Below are 26,314 nucleotides of genomic sequence, written 5' to 3' on the forward strand. Positions count from 1 at the left end.
CCTTCAGTATAGGCAAAAGCACATCATCAACAAAACAAAGCAACAGATCAAACACACAGGTGTGAGCATGTCCCCAGAGTGCCTCTCTTTGAAATTTGCTGCCCTCGTCTTCTCTTTTCAACTGCTGTCAAATGGTAGGTGCCCCCTGCACCGGTGGGACCAATTTATCTGGAAGAATATAAAATGTTGCAGTCTTATCACCGGAATCCTTTTTTTTTTTTTTACATTGAGCGTCTGCTGCAGAAATCCCTCTGCTTCTGCAAGTGCAGCTTCTTCTAGCATGGGGTCTCTTCCAGGGCCAGGTTTAGGTTTGATGAGCCCCTAAGGCAGGCATCCCCAAACTTCGGCCCTCCAGATGTTTTGGACTACAATTCCCATCTTCCCCGACCACTGGTCCTGTTAGCTAGGGATCATGGGAGCTGTAGGCCAAAACATCTGGAGGGCCGAAGTTTGGGGATGCCTGCCCTAAGGTACTGAAGGTAATGGGGCCCTTAGCTGTCCTTCGTCAACAACAAATTGTCACTGTTTTTTTGTGTTGAATATATGCTATATGGTAATTTATGGACCTAATAGGTATCTAAAGCCATTTGCAAATATTGCCATGAAGCCAGTCCATGCAGAATGTAGGCACCCTATATGTAGAAATGAGCAAACCAGTGATATTTTAGGGAGCAGGCTAGCAGGTGGGCCCCATTACACGGGTGTCAAACACAAGGCCCGGGGGCCTAATCCGGCCCGCCAGACCTCGTCATGTGGCCCGCGTAGCCGCCGACGACAATAACCGCTAACAGTAGTTCTGGAGCCTGCAATTGGCCGAGGGTCAAAACCGGGGGCGGGGCTGCAGGCGGAGGCCGGGGCGCTGGAGCCGCGCTGACGGCCTTGGCCAGGGAATTTCAATTTCGAATGAGGCTGAGGGAGGCGGTGGCACAGCGGCCAGACGGGGAAGTGAGATGCAGGAGGAGGAGGAGGAAGCCCGCCGAGGAGGTAGGAAAGCCCTACAGGCGCCGCCGGCAAAGTTGGTGCCGGGATGGAGCAGCGCTGGATTTTTTTTTTTGGCGGGCTTTGCTGTTGTCTCCGAGAGCGAGTGAGGCAGCACTGGGGAGCCGCCGCCCGCCGCTTCCCTTCCTCTCCTTGGCTGCATCCGGGAGGTGGGCGAGCGAGCGGGCGAAAGGGACGCGGAGTGAGCCTGAGGGGGAAGTAGGCGAAGCGCAACAGCCGCTCTCTTGATGGAGCCGGGTTTCTCTTCCCTCTTCCCCCGTTTTCTCCTAATAGACACTCGGGAGGGTGCCTGGCTTTTGCTCTGCCCCCCACCCCCGAGCCGCCCTTTGGCTTCTTAGTTCCGGCGGGGCTGCTCCCCGGGGGGCGGCTGGGAGGGAGGCGATGACGACGGCACGGGTTCCTGCTCTTCCCGCTCTGCCGCCGCCTCCTCTCAGCCCCTCGTGATGTAGGGCTCCAGATGGAGTCGCCTTGCGGTTTGAGTAGGTGGGAGGGGATTTTTTTGGGGGGGGGGAGGTTTTCAAGCCTCCTCTGCCTGCAGTCCCGGTAGGGAGAGGCGGCGGCGAAGACTACAACAGTGCGGTTGGGGGGAAGAGCAGCTCTGAGGCGAAGATGCACGTCTGCTGGGGCTGCCGCCGCCTTCCTACTCGGGAAATCCGCTGCCCTCCCTCAGCGCGAGGGGAAGGGACTCTGGCGCTGAGGAGGAAGGATGCAAAAGCAAGGCAGGGAGTTGGCGCTGCACCGCATGTTCCTGCCCCTCTCCAAAGCATGGGGTGGGTTGCAGCGTGTGGCATCCTGCCTAGCGGGGTTTGGGTGTGCGCAGGGCGGGAGAGGGAAGCCCTCTTTCCATCTGAAGGTTTTTAATCCCAGCAGTGGCTTTCTCCTTCCTGCCGAAGGTTTAGTTGAGCCCAAGCCGTCGATCCCCACCTTTTGTTCAAATTTCCCTCGTTTACATCCCCTCCCACACACGCGCCACGACGCAGGAATGTGATCCGCGTAGGGGCGGGAATGAGCTTACATTATTACAAAAAACAGTAATAATTGAATGCAGTGACAATAATTTATGATAATAAAGAGTGGACACATAGTCCTACAGACACAACCGGCCCTTTGAGGGTGACCAAACTGCTGATGCGGCCCCCGATGAATTTGAGTTTGACACCCCTGACTTACATCATAGGAGCCTACACAACACAAAACACTGTTGCTGTATGTAGGTTTTATTTTATTTTGTAAAGCAGGGGGGTTTTTTTCCTTTCAATTTTTTAGGGGCCCCCAAGAGAGTGGGGCCCTAAGCTATAGCTTGTTTAGCTTATACGTAAATCCGGCACTGGTCTCTTCCAACATTAGTGTGCACTCAGTTGTGATGATTTGTATAACTCCAGGTTTAGGATTTCAGTCTTCAGTGATGTCAGCTGAGAGGGGGAGTTCCTGGTGGGCAATGGGTGGTGACATGGTCTGAAGGAAAAAATTGTGGCATTTTAAAAACACGGTTTGGAAAGGGTGGGCAGAACATCATTTTGGCACTGGCTGGAGGAGGCTGCCCTGAGAGACTGGGAGCCATAGCTGACTGCTGCTTTGGCCCCAAGTTTGCTGAAGCTATGGGAGGGGCAACGAGAGACACTCTTGGGATATAATGTTCTGCACCCCCTCCATTACAGACTTCCAGGTGTAAATATGCTGTAATAAACCATATTTCTTAAAGAGACTCGATCTTCCCAATGGAAATACAACCCTGGAAACCCGCTGGAAGTTTGTGCATTGCTTGGTAGAGATTGGGGGCGGCGTGCAACCTTCATAACAGTATTGCCAACTCTGCCACCCAGGATTTCAGACAATCATCTCTCCCAGTCGTACCCGGAGATGCTGCAGGACAGAACCTGGGACCTTTTGCCTGCAAAGCAGATGCTTTAGCACCGAGTCATGAAAGCGAAAGGCAAGAAGTTTAAGAAGTCATCCCAAAAGAAATATGAAACACCGTGGCGGAAAGGGGATAAATGGCGGCACTGCTACAGACTGGGGGATGAGCTCTGTGTGCCTCATGAACAGGGAAGCAGCAGAAATGTTATGCTGGAGTGGAAACCTCTGGCAGGAAATACAGGCTTAAGCCACTCGCATGGTTGCAACAAACATGGTGAACAAACTGGCTCTCTCAGTGCTTCCTCCACACAATTCCATGCCTGGGAGGAATAGTGGAGATGAAAGACCATAAAGTGGGGTAGCTAGTATCCAAGTTTAAACTAGCCCTAAACATTACACTCTCATTTCCCCCTTGATACTCTTTCTCTAACAATGTTTTTTCCACCAAAGGGAGCCTTATATGCAAAATGCATAAAGAAATCAGTACAGCCATACCTCAGTTTAAGTACGCCTCGGTTTGAGTATTTTCAGTTTAAGTACTCCACGGACCTGTCTGGAACGGATTAATCCACTTTCCATTACTTTCAATGGGAAAGTTCGCTTCAGGTTAAGTACACTTCAGGTAAAGTACAGACTTCCGGAACCAATTGTGTTTGTAAACCAATGTACCACTGTATTGTTTTCAATGGTACCGTCCTATTTAGGATGCTTCCAGGTGATCTGTGCACTGAGCATGCATCCTGATTTGTTTGCAAGGAGATTAGATGAGGTGGTCTATTTAATGAGCATCCAGTCTGATTTGTTTTCGGGGAGGTTAGATAATAATAATAATAATAAATTTTTATTTATACCCCGCCCTCCCCAGTCAAAAACCGGGCTCAGGGCGGCTGACACCAACAGAACCACAATAAAACATAAAAACAATTAATTAAAATACAGATTAAAATACAGTATTAAAATTTAAAGTGCAGCCTCATTTCAAGTAGGCCATAAGTGGCTGACACCAACAGAACCACAATAAAACATAAAAACAATTAGTTAAAATACAGATTAAAATACAGTATTAAAATTTAAAGTGCAGCCTCATTTCAAGTAGGCCATAAATCCAAGCCATGAGGGAGAAAAACACAGGGGTCAGGCTGAGTCTAACCCAAAGGCCAGGCGGAACAGCTCTGTCTTGCAGGCCCTGCGGAAAGATGACAAATCCCGCAGGGCCCTGGTCTCCTGGGAAAGAGCGTTCCACCAGGTTGGGGCCAGTACTGAAAAGGCCCTGGCTCTAGTAGAGGCCAATCTAGCCATCTTATGACTCGGGATCTCCAGAATATTATTGTTTGTGGACCTTAAGGTCCTCCGCGGGGCATACATTTGATGATGTTGCATCAAAGCAAGCATCACCCCACCTTTCCCACTGCATCTCCCCATCACTTTCCTTACTTAGCACAAAAAGTCCAGTCTTTCGGGGAAGCAGGTTTGTTGTGCAAGACCTCCCAATCACACGTAATCATGCAGCCTGAATTTGCCCATACTTGCCTCAATTCCACCTGAAAATAGTAACAGTCTGGAACACACATTCTCAAAGCGTGGTGCTATCCATTCAAAGTAGGGGTGGGCCCCCCTCCCCCCCAAACCTCCAACAACTCAGTGAGAACTGAGCATGCTCAGTGGTCCCAGAATGTTGACTTTTTTTGAGGCAGGGAAGCATGGAAAAGTAGGCAGGGGGAGTGGAATGTAATGTAATGGAGTATCCTGGAAAAGGGTTTGGCTGGCTGGCTCAAACTATGAACAGTGTGACAGTCTGTTGCAGATCCAACTTGTATTTATCAGAATGGACACGAATAAATTGCCATTGTGCTGCCTGAGTTGTTGCTGTTTTAAAACCAGCTAAATCCTTTGTTTTCAAAAGATGTGTTTCTTCCTTACCTTACCTCAATTTTCTAATTACGTAGAGAACAGATGTTGTATGAGTAGAAATAAGCACATTGGAGAATGGGACATCAAAGACAACCCAGCTTTGATCAAGAATCAAAATGAAATGAAGAAACCAGTAAATTAAGCAAGGCAATTATTATAATATTGCCTGCCTGGCCTTTCTCTTCAACTCAATTAACTGTTTTGCCTATCACATTTGCTGACATTGGCCAGAAATCAAGATGAAATTAGCTGTGTTTGGCTCTTCTTGTTGCTGCAGCATAAACACTGAAGGAAACCAGCAGAGATCAGTTAGAAAACCTTAAAGACTAACCACCCTTTCCTCCGTGCAGTCGGCCCTAGTATAAATACATCACAATACCTCTCCCTCTAAATTTCAAGACTTGCTTTGCAGCCCTTCACACGCACTTACCTGGAACTAAGTTCTGTTAAGCAAAGTGGGGTTTACTTCCCAATAAACATACATAGCATAGCATTGCACTGCACTGCACAACTGCACTCTTAGGCATGCTCACTCAGGAGTAAACCCCATTGAACTTAGCAGGATTTACTTCTGAGTAAATGTGCATAAGGCCCCACCTGCACTATGCATTTAAAGCAGCATGAAACCACTTAAAATAGTTGTGGCTTCCCCCAGAGAATCCTGGGAAATGTAGTTCCTTCAGGGCACTGAGAGTTGTTATGAGACACCTTCTCCCCTCACAGAGCTACAATTTTCAGAGCAGTTTAACCATCAGCCCCTCTTCTCGGGGAACTCTGGGTACTGTAGCTCTGTGAGGGGAAAAGGAGTCTCTTTACCAACTCTCAGAACCCTTAACAAATGCCCTGCAAGCAAATTGGGATGAATGCTCATCATCATCATCATCATCATCATCATCATCATCATAGCAGAGTCTACAGGACATGCACAGATTGAAAACAAAGCAGTACATCCTCCCTAAAACATTTGCAGGTGCAAAACGTATTGCAAGCAGTATCGTCAGGAGGGGGACCCATAGTTTTGTAGGCTTTGTAGAAGGAAAGCAGGATGAATGCAGAATAAACTGTTGACATTATTTATTTGGAAGAGTTTGCTAGGCCAAACCTGTGTGAAAGTGCTGATAGTTCCATATGGAACAGGACATTTATCAAGCTATGTTACTTCCTCAGAGCAAAACTTCGGCAAGTCGGCAGCCACAACCATCCTCTCTGCCAGAGGGATTTGCTTCAGGGTAACCTGGATAGATATGTCAGCAGCAGATGACTACGTTCGCCAGTCTAGATTGATTTGCCTTGTAAAAGTGAAGGAAATATTTCCCCAGGAAGTAATTACCACTGGTGTTTTCCCAACAACACTGTGTAGCAAAGATTGTTTTTCCCACCAACACAGGTGTTATGTACTGAGCTGAATCCTAGAACAATAGGATTCAGAATCAGCGGGAGCTACCCAATCCAACTCCAGGTGGAAGTGAATCCGCAACCTGATTGGCCTGCTGGAGCAGCCAATCAGGCGGCTGGCAGAAGCGAATCTGCTACCTGATTGGCCTGTAGGAGCAGCCAATCAGGCTGCAGGCAGAAGTCAATCCACAATATAATTGGCCCACAGGTGTAGCCCTGAAGTAGCCAATCACGCAAGGCCCATTGTGTAAATAATGTATATAAGCAGATGGTTTTGGGAAAAGAGCCATTCTTCTTCTCCTCTTCTCCTTGATGACTATGAGCTGAATAAAGAGCATGAAATTCACTCTCGACTCCGAGTACATTTCAACAGTGGACATTTTGTAATGAGCCCTGCAAACATGCCAGCCAGCTAAGAGAAGTTTTGCCTCTTTTTGTTTTGCTCCCTATACAGTACTGTTGTCACCTTGAGGGCTCACATTTGGTCACAAAACGGGTTTTGCTTCCTCTGAGGGGTTTGTTTTCTGAACCCACTTGCCCTCTCTGGTATGTACAGCAATGTACAATTATCGTAATCTCCCCCAAAGTTAGCTGATCCTTATCAGTTTGGCAAGTCAGAGAAGCACTTTCTCCCAATCCCTGCCATTTTCAGAGCTTGTTAAGTTTGAGCTATTGTTTTTCTATGAAGAGCATTCAACCCCCCCACCCAACATTCCTGTGAGATAGGTTAGGCTGAGAGACAGTGACTGGCCCAAGGTCACCCCGTGAGCTTCATGGCTGAGAGGGGATTTGAACCAATGGCCTCCCAAGTCTTAGCCCACCACTCTAACCCAGTGGTTCTCAAAGGGTGTGGCATGTCACATTGGTGTGGGAGGAGAGGATCACAAATATGGTGAGAATGTTCAAGGACAATCAAAGAAACATTTAAACCCTTCAGCGTAGCATACTATAATATGAAAATGATTTATTTTGGATATACAACCAGAAACAGTACCCACACATTTCTTCAAGAGCATTGGCTATTCTTCTACAGTTCTCCATGACATATTGTTGTGAACAGGGATTTTCACCTCTGACAAATATGAAAGGTCAGAAAAGAGAAAGGCTTCTTTGTGTTGATGAGGAGACCAGAGTTTGACTCAGATTTAAAATAAATGAGATTACTTGGCAAAAGCAAGTGAGGCCCTCTCATTGAGTTTGTATACATACTTTAAGCCAGGCATAGGCAACCTTGGCTCTCCAGATGTTTTGGAACTACAACTCCCATGATCCCTGACCACTAGCCCTGTTAGCTAGGTATCATGTGAGTTGTAGTTCCAAAACATCTGGAGAGCCATGGTTGCCTATGCCTGCTTTAAGCTATACAGTTGTACATTGGAAGTCGAACGGAATCCGTTCCAAAAGTCCGTTCGACTTCTGAAAATGTTTGAAAACCAAGGCACGGCTTCCAATTCGCTGCAGGAAGCTCCTGCAGCGATTCGGAAGCTGCGTCGGACATCCAGGTTCCAAAGAATATTTGCAAACCGGAACACTCACTTCTGGGTTGGCGGCGTTCGAGAGCCAAAATGTTTGACTCGCGAGGCGTTTGACTTCCGAGGTATGACTGTATATGGAAGAGGCTTGTTTATCATAATATTATGATTCATGTTCGTATGTAGCTGCATTTTTTTAATACTTTCTAGGTGTCCCATGATTATATTATAAAGCAGTTGTGTTCTGTGTTCTAAATCAAGCACTGCTCGGAGCTGTTTATTTTTTCTTTCCAATGCATTTCTTATCAATAAAACATTCGATGTGGCGTGAGCAAATTTTATTCTGAAAGTGTGACCCAGAGAAAACACGTTTCAGAACCATTGCTCTAACTACTACACCGCACTGGTTCTCTATGAAAGGTGAAGGAGCCCTGCAGTCCTTGGCATCTCAACACCACACCCAGTAAAGTGCTGTATCCGAATGGTGTTGTTGTTTAGTCGCTTAGTCGTGTCCGACTCTTCGTGACCCCATGGACCATAGCACGCCAGGCACTCCTGTCTGTATCCGAATAACAAATGTCAAGGAGAGGTTCTGTCCTTTGAGCTTGCCAGCAGGCCCAGTATCAGTGCCCTGCCAACAGGGCTGTGTAAATGGCAAGGCCAAGAGGACCCATTGGCGCTGACACCATTGGTTGGCCTCCCCCTTTTTCTTTTATGCATCTTGATCAGGGCTGTGAAGAGCCAGTCAAGGCTACAACAGCTCAGCACCTTCACTTCCTGTGCCATGGAAGCCAACCCCAACTGATTTATGCATGTATTCTTTTTATACCCTCAATTCCTCCAAGGAGCTCTGGGCAGTGTGCATGGGTCTCCATTTTACCCTTACAACAACACCCTGTGAGAAAAGGTAGGCTTGAGAGATAGTAATTGCGTGTGGAGACCCTTTAACCCGGCCTAGAAATAAATTCAAACGGGCCTCAAATTTTGGTTGGGTTTTTGGCAGAATTTAGGCTAGAACTTTATTGATTACAAATCAAGTGAGTGGTTGCATGGGCTCTGGTTCGACTAGCTTCCTGCAGCGTTGCAAGGCAGTGTTGACTCTGGGCAGCAACTATAAGTCAGCCTTAGGTGAACACCCGGGACAGAGGCAGACGGGGTGCCAGCTGCGCCTCCCCCAGATGAGCCCTGAACTCAGGCTCAGGGCACAACCCCGCTTGAGGAAGACCAACCATGAGTCCTTGGATTCCTTTTAAAGGAATACCCAACACATAGGGATGGCTAGGCGTCCTGCCACCCCTATCAAGAACCAGAGCCTATCCACCAACCTTACAAGTTGTGACGATTCGCTACGCGGCAGGCGAAACCCAAGTGGCACCAGCCAATCAGCCAAATGGGGAAAATTCCAGTCGTGCCCCTGTCCCAAAGACAGGTGACACACAACGGCATAGCAAGGTCAAGCGCAAGCCCTAAAGATAGGGAGAGGTGGGCAGGTGTTCCGGTGCACTGAGACCTGAAAGAGAAGCTCAGAGTCACATGCAGCAGTTAAATAGTGGTCCCTCTAACTCTTTGATTGGCATGCCCCATAGCCCAATTCCTCCCCGTTAGAGGGACTACCCAATAGGGTGTTGTGGCTGCTCCAATGGTCCCACCCCAACACCTAGGCCTGATTCCCGGGTCCCACCGCAACACATGCCCTCTTGTGAGGGAGGACCTGATTTAGCCCAATTGCTCAGTGAGCATCATGGCTTAGTTGGGCTTTAAATTTGAATTTCTCTGGTTCCAGCCTTAATGAATACACCACATCTAATCCTAGATTGTGAGCTGGTTGAGTTGATTGATGGAAGAGCGCATTGCACATGCTCAGGGGAGCCCTTCTTTATAATTAGTACATCAAATATTTTTGGACTGAGCACAGCCTATGCAATGCCAGGGGGTGCGGGGGCAAGCTCCTCTTCCAGACAAGAACCCCGGCAGCAGTTCCGCCATTGCGAGACCCCTGTGGCGAGTTGACGGCCAGGCAGTTTTCACATCCTTGGAGTGCCTTTTTTTATTATCATCAGTCAAAGTACATGAGCTCCCCAGGGGCTCACTTCTGTTTGTTGGTAACAGAGCTGGGGGCGAGGAGATAACTCTGGAGCTGGAAGGAAGCAGATGGGCTCCCTTCCAGGCAACTGACAATGTCACACAACCGCCAAAGGCAACAGGAAAAGAGAAGCAACAAGCCTGTTTACATGCATGCTGCTCCAGGGCAAAAGAAACAAGTCTTTTATTTACTGTATTCTGGTGCCACCATTGGATCACAATGAAAAGGTAAACCACCGTGAGGTGCAAATATTTAAATGTATAAACAACCTTCACATATACAAGGAGATTAAAAAATGTGTGCAAAGTCTCATACTCGAAGTCTTAAAAGTCCAGTATAAAGTGCAATAAAGTCAGACAATAAAGTGCACCTTGAGGAAACCATTCCTGTGAAACGGGAAAGAAGCTGGCCACCCGTCGGATGAGATAAGAACGCATGGGAAGAGATAAGAACGCATGATACACCATAGCACTTTATTATAGCCTTGCCTAACTGTGGCAGCAACAAGACTTGTTAGCCAGGGCCATCTGGTTTACTTGCACTGTTAATCTACGCCATGTTCATCACAAACCTTGGCCTCCAATGACATCATCAGCGCAAGCAGAGGCTCCGTGCTCTGTGTCTCTGATGAACAAACATATATATTAATATGCCAAACAGATCCAAAAGGAAACTCTCCCACATAATGAAAACTTGCCTGTGTCAGATAAGTGCCAGGATTAAATATTTGTGCCTCTGTGCCGGGAAAGAGAGGTCACCTTTTAATCTGATGACTAAAACTTAAATCAAAACTGATCTAGAGGGGAAACCTTAATTACACCAAATTGCTACTGACTGAAGAACACTAGCTCTAACCCTTTTGTCCTGGTCTTATGCATAAATCTCAGATGTCTTAAATTGAAGTTACTGCAGGAGGAATAGGAAGAACAACTTTCAAGCAAAAAAAAAAGCTTTTATGTGTAAGCGGGAAATGACTGAAAGGCATTATTGATGGCAGCTGGGCTATAGACACAGAAAATAAACACACTCCCCCCCCCTCAAATGCTGAAACACTCTATAGAAGTTACCTGCATTTTTTTAAAAAATTACTTTTAGTAAAGCTGAGATACCCTGAATTCGACACCTGTTGTCCATTCTGCCAGATTCTGGAAACTTACTGCCCAGGAAATTACTAGGACGTGGTGCTTGTTTGCTATTCTGATTTTGTTGCTTGATGAAAGATAGCCACCTTGAATATCAAGCCTCCACCAGGTGAAAAGGTTATGCTTCTAAGGCTGAAATATGGAACCTCCAGATGGTGGCTTAACACTGTCAGATGGGGCTTTGGTAAAACAGAGAAAAGTTCTCAGATTTTCCCCACAAGATCAAATGGTGTTGGTGCCCACAATATTGTGTGGATACTGTGGGGGGGGGGACCTACAAGCATGAGGAGCATCCATCCCACAATTAACACCCATAGACTTTGTATGTGTGTGAAATCAATCTGTAAAACATCTATCACCTTTTCTGTACCTGACCTTTGGGGCTATACAGGAATGCTGGGACCTACCTTGCACTGAGATGGAGCATACCAACCTTTCCCAACCTGGTGCCCTTCACATGTTTTGGACTATCATCCTTGACCATTGGCCATGTTGGCTGAGGCTGATGAAAGCTGCTGTCCAACACATCTGGAGGGCACCAGGTTGGGGAAAGCCGGCCCAGTGCTCCTCCAGGATTTCAGACAGGCGTCTTTCTTCTGGGACCTACCCATAAGCTGCCAAGTTTTCCCTTTTCTCGCGAGGAAGCCTATTCAGCATAAGGGAATTTCCCTTAAAAAAAGGGAGAACTTGGCAGCTATGGATCTACCTTGCACTAACGGTCAGGGGTCCCTTTACCTTTACCTTAAGACACTGAGGTCCAGTGCCGAGGGCCTTCTGGCGGTTCCCTCGTTGCGAGAAGCCAAGTTGCAGGGAACCAGGCAGAGGGCCTTCTTGGTAGTGGCACCCGCCCTGTGGAACGCCCTCCCATCAGATGTCAAAGAGAAAAACAGCTACCAGATTTTTAGAAGACACCTGAAGGCAGCCCTGTTTAGGGAGGCTTTTAATGTTTAATAGATTTTATTTCATTTTTCTGTTGGAAGCCGCCCAGAGTGGCTGGGGAGACCCAGCCAGATGGGCGGGGTATAAATAATAAATTATTATTATTATTATTATTATTATTATTATTATTATTATTATTATTATTTCATGGACTATATCCTAGTACATCAGGCACACAAAACATTATCCTGAGTTGCAGAAAGATATATACATGGTTGGATGGGGAGGAATTGAAAAAAAAAGGTCGTCATAGGGAAACAAAATACAGAAAAACAGAGTGATAATTACATACTTAACAATGGAAACTCACTAAACCCTTCAGCATTTCATTTCACTCACTTTTTACAATCTCCCAAGCTGTATGCCTATGTGCAACTGAAGATAACACTTAGGGCATCGGTTGAAGTGGACTGCAACCCATAAACGTTTATGCCACCATAAATCTGCTGGTTTTTACGGTGTCACAAGACTCTGCTGTATTTGCTATAAAAGCTATTCTTCTGGAAATACAAAGTGTTAGCTTTAATCTCTGGGTTTCATCTGCTCATTAATAACTCCATTCTTAACTGGAAAACTGTGGGCAGATTGCTTGTTACTGGTGATCTGTTCCACCAGGATCATCATATCATTGTAGATCAAAGGAACCTTTTACTTTCTAAGGCAACAGTTACCAAGCTGCTGGTGGTTAGTTTATTCTTGTCCCAAATCCTTGTTTCCAAAAACAGCACTTTTTTAAAAGAAAAGAAAAGAAATTGAATAATTGGCAGTAACTACCTACATCTGAACTGGCAAGATTGTGCATGGACATGATTTTAAGACTGATGCAAATTTAATTCAGGGTTTGAATTAAATAATGAATGCTGTAGATGTGCAGAAAAAAAAATACGAAGGCACAGATCACAAAAGACCAAATACAAACAACCGCCAGAGCAATTTTATGAATTGACTGGGATGAGCCTCTGGCAATTCAGAGATGTTGTGTTAGGAGTGAGGAACTACAAAAAAAGGAAAGTGTCAGTCAGCTTCCTGCCAGGATCCATGAAAAAGAGCACCTGATGGGATGGGAGAAGAACCTCAAAACATCTGTCAACTGTGTGTCACTCCAGGGCCCTTGGACAAGGCATCCCTCAGCAAGCCTAGCTCCTTTACTACCAACATCACCCGTTGCTCCAACTTTGTCATATCATTGCTTGTAGTTGCTTTCCAGACAACCAGGTTGCAATGGTAAGGCGAAGGGGCAGATACAGGGGGTGTTTGCCAGTAGGATGTGGGTCCAGATCTCAATTATTAGAGAGATGATGCTATCATAGCTGCCAAGTTTTCCCTTTTCTCACGAGGAAGCCTATTCAGCATAAGGGAATTTCCCTTAAAAAAAGGAAGAACTTGGTAGCTATGGATGCTATGCAGACAATAGCAGGCCAACTCCTATCAATCCCGGCCAGCATGGCCAATGGCCAGGGAAGATGAGAGTTGTGATCCAGCAACATCTGGAAGGCGGCAGGTTCCTCACCCCTGCTGCATGGGAGAATGGAGGGCCCAGTCCCAGCATCTGGAAAAGTGGTTAGCACATACCATCCACCAACTGTCAGAACCCACCATCCCTTACAACTGTGTGAAGCCCACCTAGCTTAGGCTGAAGATTTGCAGGTCCACCATGTGGAAAACCTATTTCGATCTGCAGGGCTCCATTCTGTCAAATTGGGGGAGGGGGCACTTTGAAAGAAACACTGGAGAACGCAGTCAAGAAATGCAGAAAGGTGAGCTTTACAACCTGTCACCAACTATCGTATTATGGGTTTGTACCCATCACGAATCAGAGGACAGTATGAACCGGCACCAGATAAGCAAGTGCCTTCTTCTGCATAAAGTTCAGCTGAATGCAGACAAAAGAACTGGCAGCAATTAATCCGTCACTTGAGTGGATCTCAAAACATACAGAAGTAACACAGGGATGCCAATACCAGATCCCCATCCAAGGCATAAATAGAGCTATTGAGAGAGTTTGGCACCGACACCAAACTTAGAAGCACTCCGTTGGCTAGTTACCAGTGTGCCCATCATCCTCTCGTTATTGGCATTCAGTGAGCCAGCATGTCACATGACAATAAGCAGAGCAAAACCGAATTAAGTGTTACTTAAATTGCAAAATACCAAATACATTGTCAGCACTAGGAAGTGTAGCTCTGCTTCTTTTAACTGCAACTGAAAAATGCAGTGGAAAGGACAAGAACTCCAACCATCTAAAGCTGAAAAGTGTTGGCAAATCCATTTTTGTGTAGACTGCCTGAATAGCCTTTGAGAAGCAAAGGCTGTTTTTTGAGAAAGTAGGAAGATGGAAGAGAGTATCTCTGAGATTCTGGAATCAACAGTTTTGCTTCTGCCAGATAGGGAATTTGCCAGGGAGCTGGCCACTCAGAGCTACTTTAACTTTGGCATGGAAGGAAAAGCATAACAATGTGGGTGTTAAGTATTTTTTTATATAGACACACACATGGGCAGAATGCCTTCTTAATGTAACCCTGCATTGCAGGGGGTTGGACTAGATGATCATTGGGGGCCCCTTCCAACTCTACAATTCTATGATTAATTCTTCACACCCTCTAGTTAAGCTGCTGTTTGGGGGCTGAAGCAATTCTCCTAAGGGGAAGATTTGGGGTTCTTGTAAGTTTAGAAAAGCAGCAAGTAAGGGGATCATGATAACAGAAATATAAAATGATCACATAGTGTGGAGAAAGTTGATAGTTGTTCTTCATCTAGCTTTATGAGGTCATCCAGTAAATCTGCATGGGATATTCAGGGTAGACATAAGTACTTTTTCACCCAGCACATAGCTGAGCAATTTATCTCCAGGTGTGGTGATAGTCACCAACTTAGATTGCTCTAAAAAGAGGATTAAAGAAATTTGTGATGGAGGGTAAGGCTTTCAATGCCTACTAGTCATGGTGGATAAATATGCCTTCTTGAGAATCATCATGTCCTGAATGCCATTTGCTGGAGAACAACAGTGGGAGAGGGCTATTGCTCTCCTACTTTTAGATATCTAGTAAAGACCTTCAGAAACAGTATGCTGGACTAAACAGGCCCTTGGTCTGATCCAACATTCCAATTGCTGTGTGAGCCATGTCTGTTTTGAGTGGAACATGGAAATTAAGACTGTGGTAAGCAGCTGAAACATTTCTGAGGGGCTAGAACAATCTTGCAACACAGCCTTCCTCCCATACAGATATTAGAATTCTGTTCTATAAATATGATCACAAGTGGTTAGAAATTTAATTCAGAATTTCCCCCACATTTCTGAAATTATACTAGATCAAAGGATGGTGAGTATCTCTAGGGATCTACTGTGGGTAAATAAAAAGCAACCCCTCCATGTTTTAATGTGTAAAAGAGTAAAATAATTTTATGTAAGCTAGCTTTTCTTAATGCATAAATAGAAGGCACAGGAAAGTTTTCTGGCCAACAGTTATTTTGTTCTGAACATAATGTTCTTCCCATCAATATGGTACATTCAGACAGAAATACACCCAAAGGTGTTAAACCATTTTCTCCATAACTTTATTTTTTTAGCATTGCTTAGAAGGAACTAGCCTCTAGCAAAGTTTAGCTTATGTAAAACAGTAATTAAATTACTGGATGTCATAACAGATTGCAGTTAGTCAATAATGCTACACTAAGCCTTTGTGCCATCAGATGCACTTGCTGAAGGGTTTGGAGAAAAGGAGGGAAACCTCTGCATAAGTTATATTTAGTTGAGATAAATAACTGAAGTGGATTCTCCAAGGAATCCTGACAGACCAAGCTATAGCAGCCATGCAATGTCATGTGGAGTACTCCTGGGTGGAGGAAGGAAAAATTCCTGAATACAACAGCCCTAACGTAAGAGCCAGTTTTCAGAAGGCAGGCAACTTTTAAAAGTATCTCTTGGAGAATAATGGGAAGCCGGGAAGCAAGGCAAAACGTCTTTAGTATTCACTATTTTACTTCAGGCATAAACACAACATTTGGTCTTAAATTCCTGTTAGAAATCGTAAGAACATAATTGAAAAATATACCCAAAGTATTTTACCAATTAAGGATGCAGTCCTAAGAACATTTACTATGAAATGCACTACAACTTGCTTCTAAGTAACCATGCTTATTATCAATGCAATTTACAGTATATGCATTTTTTTTTATTGGAGTATCTGGGGAACTATTTGGAAATTTGTTCAATGAAGTAGGGCAAGTTTGGCAGACATATAAAAGCCATGAAATGGAGACTTCAGTAAAATAATGACTACTGGTATTTATATGGGTACCCAGCAGCTTTCCAACAAATTCACCAAGGAATAGCTAATCTCACTACTCCCATTTCCTCTTTGGGAAGTCAACAGGGAAGTTAAATGGGTTCTAAACAGGGTTACTTAACATATACCTTACATTAGAATAATTTAGCTCAAGGGAGGGTACCATTTACATGCAGAACCCCCCTCCCCAGAAGATAAGATATGCTATCAGAGCATAACTGAAATGAGACTTCTTTTCCTACTGAAGGGAATGACCAGAAAACAATCACATGGGAGGGAATAACATGGCTCTTAGTTTGTTTCACAAAGCTACACCTTGCTTTTTTATTGTGAAACTACTGAAGTCCAATTTCCTTATTCATTACTACTGTATATATTTTAAAGTTTGCTTTTCCTTAAAGCCAGTATCTGAACAACATTGTGCCCCCATTGCCTCAGCTGTTTCCCAAAATGCAGCCCAAAGCCACATATTCCACCCACTGTGAATTAAGGGCGACAAAATAAAATGGAGGAAACTAAATCAGTGCCCAAGGCAAAGGAAAAAAGCAAAACTAGTTCTGTTCTAACTCATATGCCAGCTATTTATTTCACCTGCAGGTTGTCTTGAGACAGGACAGCTTTACTGTGTGCATCTTCATAATACCACACATTAATTCTGCCATTTTAGATATAAATCCACTGATCAAATCTGACACTTTACACCACCTCAGAAAGGCAAACCAATATTTCAATGAATCCTAATAACAACTCTAATGCATTGATATTCATATAATAATTTTATTGAAGTCTACTAAAAGATATTTGTTCTTAAGATCTTATCACGTGATGTTCAGAAAGCCACAATGCTGTTTCAGTTCATTGCATACATATTTTGGGAGTCTTCATTTAAATCTTGTTCACTTTGCATTTTACAAAGTTACCCCCACACCAAGTGCTAAACATACAGGATGAGGGTTCAATTTGTTAGGTTAAGACTAGTACCAAACCAAAATAAGACATTTACACATACTGTACATTTCACAAGTAACATAAGGAAGTCTGGATAATGTAACAGTTTAGAATTATTTTGAAGCCAAGACATAAAAGAAATTGACCTAGCCAATGATATTTAGTCATATTGCATGTACAAAGGCAATGAAGATTATTTTGTCATTAGCACAATAAAAACAGACATTCAGGTTGGGGTCTGGAAAAATAGGACAACTTAATTACTTTTATTGCACACGAAGGGAGAACAACAATTTGTCAAGGCTACAGACAGGACTTCAAATGTGTAGGTTACTTCATAAGCATATGAAGTAAGAATATCTTCTGACACTTGCATTTTCAACACCTGTTACTTTATAAGCAAATATGTCTTTCAGTGTACAGAAAAAAGAAAAGGGAACATTACTGCTAAGGAACTTAAGTGCTGCAATAAAGTATTTTGTAACAGGAACACTCTGGAAGCACTATTCCTTGACTCTCTTTTTAAGCATCCACATGGTCAAGAACACCAATATTCTTCAGAATGTGTCAGCTCAATAACTATGTGAAGAGGGAGATTTAAAGTAGAATGCTTATTAGCTATTTAGAGAAGCACAAAGAATGTTAATTTTATCTACAAGTGCTTCATATTTAGACAACAGCTAGTCAAAGTAATGTTTGCATAATGCTTTCTATCACAGCTATACTACAGTTTAATAGCAAAAAAAGCAATTTATTTTTTTTATATATTGGGAGAAGCCTTAAATATTACACCGTGCTTCAGAACATAAAACTTGTGGTTGCCAAAAATGCTTTTTATCTGACAATTCATAAGCCTTCTATGTAGCAGTGGCACAAAGCTTTGTGATGAAACATGCACTTTTAGGAGATTTTTTGGATGCAACCAAATGTGCACAACTAACAATGATATTTTGAAAGATGTTACAATTGATGTGCGAATGCCAGTAGGAGGAGCATGCAGCTGTTTCCCCATTACTTGACCTATTTACAAATCTTATCACAATGCTTTCTTCAAAAGCCAACGTGAGAACCATGTTATATGGATATGCTTTTGCGTCGTGATACTTAAAATATCCAAAACACCAACCAAACTGTCACTCAAACTACAACATATGTGACTACACTAGTTACAAAGTCACTACTGATTGCCTAGGTTCAAACACAAGACCAGGGACTTATGACTGGAAATAGGTTTGGTACAAGTCAAGACTGTTGCTTGCCATGTTTTGCAAGATAGCCCTATTGAAAATTAGCTCAAGTTTCAGAAAACGTAGAATCATAGTTTCATAATGCAAGTCAAAGTTGTTTTGCATGTCCCCCATAGTTAACCCATTTTCTCATCATCATTTATTGCCCATTGAACTGTGCAAAATATAGTCTTCTCAAAGTAAGTCATCTGGTGCAAAATTTTATTCCACTACTATGTTTGGACAGGCTTAAGGTATTTATGGCTTAGACTTACTCTTTTTAACAGTGGTATTCTAGGCATGTGTTTCAACTGATATATCATGTACTCAAGACCAAGAGGATAGCTTCTATCAAGACATTTGCCAACCAGTTAAAAAGTTATCTTCCTTTCCTAAAGGGAAGACACCATAGCTACTTTGTAAATAAAAAAAGTCATCAGCCCTATTTAAATTCAAATTTACAACCAAGTTACCCTCCAATGTTCTGTATAGTTACTGGAGATACCAACCTATACAGATATTTACATGTGACAAAACACACAATATTTTTTTTTGCCTTGCAGGACATTGCACTGATGCATACAAAGCCTTTACTTCACCACCAAGAAATCCCAAATTACAAGCCACTGTTCAAGCAGATAGGTTGAATAGTGCAAAGTTGTCCCAAGTTGTTCTGCTCTCCTGGTAGCTTAATTTGAAAACCCTTTGACCATTGATCGATTTGTGCAAATTATACTTGCTTCAACTGTAATTCTGATGGCCAGAGATTAATCAAATAAGTTTCACTATCATGTCATGCAGTCAGTACTGGCCATTTTGTTCTGTGAAAACTTTGGTTCACACTTTTCAGTTTAAAATTTAAAACTCTTCATTTTGACATGCACCTATAACATGGGAATTAAATTGTACCACTATAATTGTGATATCATCCCGGTACATCCGAGCCAACTCTTCTGGAAGACTGAGCATCTTTGACAGCCGTTCATGATCAACGGTGCCAAACTCATTATTTCCAACCGCATGGCGTATCAAGTGAGTTGCTGCATTCTGGTCTTCATAGGCTGAAGAGACCCGCGCTCTCCTTTCTGTTAGAAGACCATGCATCTGACCCAGAGTTACCTTGTAGCCTCCAAGAGCTATTGGTTCTTCATGATGAACACCTGTTAGATACTCACCTACAATTCTAACCACATCCTGCCTGTGCATGGTTTCCCACAAGCCATCTGTTGCCAATATCAGGAATTTGTCCTGAGGTCTTAATTTGTGATGTATTATCTCCGGCTCAGCTGTGAGGTATGGAGGAGTATGGTAGTTTGGTGGGATGAACTTTGTATATTCGTTATCATTGAGCTGATCTGGGCCTGTCTCTATCACTCTCTTCTGAAGGTCAATGCTCCATTTAAATTTGACATCTCCAAAAGCTCTGAAAGGCATCAGTAGGCCCAACAGTCTATCTTGTTTCACAACACTCTTTTCTTCAGACTTTGGGTGCTCCTTTTTGAGTCGTGCAATCTCACTTTCGTTCTGTGCATTATGATCATAAGACAGAGCAACAGCAGACCAAGATCCATCCTCTTCTTGGACACCAAGCATGGCCCTGCTGTCACCAGTATTAGCAACATGTAAATCAACTCCATCAACATGAGCCACACAAGCAGTTGCACCAGAGAAGGCTACACGTAGTACCAAATAATTGAGAAAAGAATTTGGATCGCCTACTTGAGCTTCTAAAGAAATGTCATTGTCAAGCCTTTTAAAGGCATTAATTAAAGCCTCTTTTACATCAGTTGTCTCCCCAGTGTTAAGGTCTATGAGTTCCTGCCAGTAAGTTCGTAAGCTGTTAAAATACAATTTGGAGGCTTCTTTACTGAAATAATCATTGGGGTGCTTGTGCCACTGTAAGATGGGCAACAGGGCCCTACCACTCTCAACAGCATTTTCTATTTCAAGTAAAGTCTCATGGGGTAACAGAGAAACAGCTATGTAATAAAACAGTCTTTCACTGACAGCTTGTGCACAGGCACATCCTGCATGGCCATCAAACACACCAAGAAGCATTCCTCTTGTTTGCAAGCAAGTGGCTGCACTTCTTCTGTCTTCTATTGGTGCATTGGCAGGAAGCTGGTTGCTATCAAAGCCAAGGACAGAACTTAAGTTTTTGCCATCAAACTCTGGCACTTTGAAACTGTATTCATTTGCCTTCAGGATGCTGTTGACTTGCGGAGGTGTGAGGTAAAACCTCTGTGGTGTGGATACATAGTTTCTTGCATGAATAAACTGACTGAAATTCTCCTTTGGCCTACTGAGTGTTGCAAACTTCTTCGGAGGAACATACCTCAAGTGATTGTGAGTTAAGTGGGGTGACAAACAACACAGATGTTTATGATGACAGTAGCATGCGGTGTTGTATATCTTGCCAATCTCACAACTGCGAATTAATGGGAGCAATAGCTGAGTTGGTGCTGGCATGGCATCAGAGAACAATGGCAACCTGGGGTTTCTGACTGGAATTGCTAGGGGGAAAACACAAGCAATAAGTAAGCTTAGAAATAATTTTAAAGGAAACAATACATATCAACTACTTTATTCTAATGACAATTTAATATGCACAATAAATTAACAGCCATTAACTGACAAAAAAGCAACAAATTTAATGAAAGCTTAATAGACTAATATAAGGCTAAATTTCCTCAATGAGAACACATCTCAGTTCACACTGTTATACTTGTGTAGAACTATAAACAGAGTGACCTATTTTTACAGCTGCACTAACTTAACCAGAACTTTATATTGGGAGTGTGAAAAGTCAACTAAAGGTTAAAGTATGAAGAACAGAGTCATAGATTGGGATTCAAGACTTCTTCTTGAAGACAGTCTCCATTTCTGAACTGGCAGTGAGAAAAAGTTAAGTTTATCCATCCCAAGATTTTATTTATTTATATTGTTACTTATGCTAATTTTTCCAACACCTCCCTCAATTTTTACAAATTTAAGGTCAAGTGTGTACAACCAATATATATATGTGCATTTGTTTAATCAAAAGGTAAGTAAGACTCAGTTTAATGGGACTTAGTTCCAAACAAGCATAGCATTACAGTCTTAATATCCTATAAAAAATTTGCTGCACCCCATCACCTGTCTTTTTGAAGTCTTATAACTACTAGATATTTAGGAGCTACAAAACTTCATTTAGGCTTCTACCCTTGTTTGTTTGTCGCTTTAACAAATTTGATAAATAATAATAAATCTTTATTCTGACCTCAGTCAATGATTGCTGTTGATTGCATGCAATACCATCTTTTCTTCTAAGCTATGCATTCATATAGAACACATATTCAAATAAGACCCTACCTATCACTACCATTCTAAGGCCAGCCCAAATTTATGAACCATAGCTGAAGGCGTTCAATGAGGAGGAGGAGGTGAAGCTACCACATATATTATCTACTAAGAATAGTCAGGCTTAATAGTTTCCCTTTTCATCCAGGAAATATTTGCTCAATTGTGCATAGTTTACTATAGGACCTACTGGTTTTTTTTAAAGAACTTTGTTTAAAGACTCATTAATTCAAGTGAGTTTGTTTTGTATAAAGTTTAGATCCAGCCTTCCAATAGAAGCTTCTGAAAGCTGGTGCACATTATTACTAATATTATAATATTTTTATAATAATATAATAAATATTATTATAATATTTATTCATTTATCTTCTTTCCCCCAGTCAGGGACTCATTATAGGTTATTATGCATAACATCCTGCTAATTTTTCACATCTGAACAAATCAACATTCTGCACAAATGTGACACTTTTGTGAAGATGACACTATTTTTTCCCCTCTGTACTGCTTCACATTCACAACCCTTATTTGTAAGACTCAAATCCTAGGAGCATGAACTACTGAGCTAAACAACACAAATTTAAAGTAACCTTCAGAGTACTATAACCTGCAATAACATATATTCATTATATAGTCTTCTAACCCCACTCCCATCCCTCCAAATTCCTATTACAGTACTCAGAAAATAGGAGCACAAAAAATACATACCAATCCGCCTGGGCCCAGGACACACACACATTCTCCTGTCACAACAAGAAGCCGCCAACATCCACAAAGCAGTAGCCCAGGAAAAGCAAGGCAGAGAGTTTATTAAAGAAGGAGGAAGAGGTCTCCAACATTGAAGGGGGACAGAAAGACAAACAGTTTGTTTGTAGTGACAAGCATTAAGAAGCAGCAACTGCAGCACAGCCATCTCTCAACAGCATTGTCTAATCCTACTGCAGCCCCAACTCACTGCTCGTCATCCCTCTTGCTGAACAACATAGCACTCAGTTCAGGCATGATTCATCTGTCATCCCAACATAAAGAGCAACAAGCACACTCATCCTTTTAAACCAGGGCTGGATAATTTTTTTAAAAAAAGCTAAACATCAACTTTAGTTGATTAGAGCCACAATCAAAATTATAGGTACTACCTCTGCATGGGACAATGTAATATTCCATCTTAGTTGCTACAAACTAAGGTGCTCAATATTATTCCAGCTCTGTTGGCCTAACAAACATAACACTATTAGTCCTGCTCTGTGGCATTTAAAACCACACATATATGCCACATTAAATATGCTCATGAATAATCTAAAAAGGTGCACATCATTAACAGAGAGAGGGGTGGAGCCTCCTTCTACAAAGCAACTTTAATAGTGCCTTCCTTTTCCTCCTATACCCCTAAATTGTTGAGGGTTTTATATACATGTACATATTAATGAGGGAATGCTTATCTGGGATATTTGTGGTGCTAAAACTAAGCACAGATGACGTCTGCAACCCATACATGCAGAGGGGTTCATTATAATGAATATTCAGCTCTGCTACAAGGAATCAAACTGGTCCATAGCCAATTCAAGTGGAAGACAGACACAATTGCAAGTCCAGTAGTATCTCATCAGCTATTCTATTGTCAAAGACAACTTCTTACTTTCAGTATGGTGGTATCTTGACAACAAATTTAAAGAGCTTCTCATTCCTAGGAAGCCTGTGCATCCAATCATCCACCACAAGGCCTGGGAACAATTGTGCTGAGGAGGTCTTATTCACTCCTTAGGTTTCAAGGCAGTAGGAAATATGATTATCAAAACTTCAATGATCAATTGGTTGGACTGATTTTTAAAAATCAGTTAATGTAATAGAAATGTCCTTGAACAGCTTCTTTTAAAATATAAATACATGCATATTTTAAATAGTACTTAATGTGAACTTAAGCAGTACTCTCTCTTCAAAATGCGGGAATGCCTCTTCTAAGATATTGGGAAGATATTGTTCCACTGGCCCAATGATTTATACTTGTGCAGTGGAACTTTCCTCTAGCAATCCCAAAATCTGCTCTGGAGGGTTGTGTGAACCCTCAGAACAGATTTAGAGGGCACACAAGGGGGAAGGAACAATGGTAAATATTTGTCCTAACAGAACAAGCACGACTTTGGATATAAGCCAATGCCTGCTCTGATACCAATCTAAAAATAAACAATGTCTGCTTCTTACTTCCGAACTATAATTCTGTGTATCTCAATTAAATTTGCATATGGGCCATCAGTCAGGATTTAGCAATGGCTCTAGCTGTGACATCTAGAAGCACATCAAGTGAGACCCTTTGCCTATCTTCCTCAATACAGCGAAAGAACAGCAGAAGTCCTCCAAGGTTTCAGAAAAAGAAGTCTTCCCCAACCCTACCTGGAGACTAAGCCTTCCACATCTAAAGAATGTGCTCCATTGCCCTCCCTCCTGTCTTTAAGAGATGTAAGAGACCACAGATGCTTCCATCAACAAGAAGACCCCAGTGCAGCTTCTTTCTTTAGCAACCTGAAAGGCACACACTGGTTGGGGAACACGCAGTTCTCTGGATGTTGCCAGGAATTCCCACTCCCAGCCAACCATGGCCATGGGAAGAAGGCAGGGATTTCAGCCTTGCAACTAATCCTGAGGGCCTCAGTTCCCCTGCCTTAGCTGAAAAGGGTGTAGCTCGCCTCGTGTGCCCGTTGCTCCTTTCTGGCCAACTCGGAAGTGCAGCCTGGATTATACACGTGGGAAGGGAGATGACGGGTTAACTTCGGGTTGTTTTTTTTTAAAACAACAACAACAACAACCAGAGTTTGATTACATATTGGTGGAAATTGGGATGTCTTTCCCCCCTCCCCCCACAAAAAAACAAAATAAACCTCAGCACCCGCAAGGAATCTCGGCCTCCCTCCCGGGCATCCTTTTCAGTAGCTGGGCGGCACCTGCCACAAGAGCAGCCTCACCGCCACCACAACCATCTCCTCCTCTTCCTCAACTCCACCTACTCGCCTCGGGCCGAAAGGCAAGAGCTGACACCCAAACCCTCCCCGGTCTTTCCTTCATTCTCTCACACACCCACCGGCAGACAAACGCTCCGCCCTGCCCCAGGGCCTGCTGTTAAGACCATAGTCAAGACAGACACACAGACGCAACCCACCCTCCTCAGAGAGACTGACCTGGTCAGCTTTAGGGTCGGGGCCCCCCGCTCGGGCAGCGGGAAATGGAGAGAGCGGGGAAGTTTGACACCCACCCCTCTTGTCTGTCCGGCCCCCTCAGCGACTGCCGCGTGCCAGGTGGAACTCGCCGCCGCCGCCCCGCCCTTCCTCACCCACCCCCTTTTTTCCTTTATCCCGCTGCCGGCAAGCGAGAGCGCGCGCCCACCGTGTTCCAGCAGCACCAGCGCCGCGCGCCGAACGCCCAGCCCGACCGCGTGACAGCTTCCCTTTCTCCTTTTTGTGACGAGCCGCGGCTTATAAAAGCCTCGGCTCGGCCGGGTTCCAAAGCTCCTATTGGCTGAAGGGCGACTCTCACGTGAGCCTCTCCCGTTCACCTTCCCCCGCCCCGCCTCGCTTCACACCCGCCCCCTCCTCTTTCTTACCCCCCCCCTTTTTTCTCTCCTCCTTTTTTCTTATATCAACGGTTTCCTTACCGGCGGAAGGATTTCACATTCTCGTCTTCTTCGGTCTGTCTTGTTCCATTGGTGGGTAAAGATCTTGCTGAAACCGCCTCCGCGGATGAGTTCCTCCGCGTTCTTCTTAGCGCATTTCTCCTGGCTCGGTTAGACGCAAAGAGGCTGAGAGGAGAGAAAAAGGGCGGGCTCGCAAGAAGAGGCTGCGCTTTGCTGGGGGGGGGGGGACACACACGACTTTCTCCGAGCTGGGCCCGCCTTTCCTTCCTGCTGGCCTATCGGGGCTCTTGGCGGAGGAAGGGCGTGGCCCGCATTCCTCCTGATGAAGGGCGCGGGGGGGGAGTGTGTGATGTTAAGAACTTCGCATAGGCGAACGAAGCGGGCGCGTTTCCTTCTTCCGCCGCCTGTTTCTTAGCGTCCAGCAAGGTCACTTTCAAATCTTTTGTTCCCCGTTCTGTATACATACATTGAAGAAGGTAGTCATAAAGATGAGTGCCAACAGTGCCCGTATCCTAAAGTGCCTTTTCTTGGAAGAAATCACCGAAATCCTCATTTATTTTAGTTTTAGGGGTGCCGAATAAGATATTCGGGGGGCGGGGGCACGTAAGCCCTGTCCCGCATAATCGATCACAAGACATGACATCATTGGAATGACAGTGCCCATCATTTTGGGGGGGGGGGGTCCTGACCTCAAATATTTTATTGGGGGGGGCGAAGGGACCTCGGCCTCTAGGAATTGACTCCAATGTTTTAGTTTGTATGCTCATCTCCAAGGAGAGGAGGGGGTTGTGTGAGGGAACACATCCCCCTCCCCACTTTTATCTTTACAACAACCCTTTTAGGTAGGTTAGGCTGAGAGAGAGTGTAAAATGGGTTACGGCTGGCCGCCACTGATGGGTAGGGATCGGGTTGGGCGATGTGACCTGCTAAGCAATGATTACAGGAGAATTAGCCACGGGAAGAGTTTTGCATTGGGAATTCCAAAATCCCCCCCTTATCTTTCCAGGTCATAAAAGGCTTATAAAAAGGGGAGGATCCTCCCCTCCGCTTCTTGGGTGGGGATGGAAAAAGCTCTGCTGCCCCCTGGTCCCAGCCCAG

At 43.9% G+C, this 26,314-nt stretch overlaps 1 protein-coding gene across 4 annotated transcripts; it reads right to left on the minus strand.

Moving 5' to 3' along the window:
• Positions 1 to 16,847: 16,847 nt before the first annotated feature.
• Positions 16,848 to 25,420, minus strand: PDP1 (pyruvate dehydrogenase phosphatase catalytic subunit 1). Of its 4 annotated transcripts, none has more exons than XM_035125894.2 (2): positions 25,238 to 25,420; positions 16,848 to 20,771 (listed from the first exon to the last, which is right to left on the minus strand). In XM_035125894.2, the coding sequence occupies exon 2, from the start codon at positions 20,725 to 20,727 to the stop codon at positions 19,117 to 19,119; it is 1,611 nt and encodes a 536-aa protein (XP_034981785.1). In that variant the 5' UTR covers positions 20,728 to 20,771; positions 25,238 to 25,420; the 3' UTR covers positions 16,848 to 19,116. The 4 variants fall into 4 exon arrangements, with proteins under 4 accessions (XP_034981785.1, XP_034981788.1, XP_034981787.1 ...); XM_035125897.2 differs by lacking the exon at positions 25,238 to 25,420 and adding an exon at positions 24,970 to 25,034; XM_035125896.2 differs by lacking the exon at positions 25,238 to 25,420 and adding an exon at positions 24,765 to 24,895.
• Between the last annotated feature and the right edge of the window lie 894 nt (positions 25,421 to 26,314).

This window comes from Zootoca vivipara, chromosome 8 (genome assembly GCF_963506605.1).
Source record: "Zootoca vivipara chromosome 8, rZooViv1.1, whole genome shotgun sequence".
Classification (NCBI taxonomy): Eukaryota; Metazoa; Chordata; class Lepidosauria; order Squamata; family Lacertidae; genus Zootoca; species Zootoca vivipara.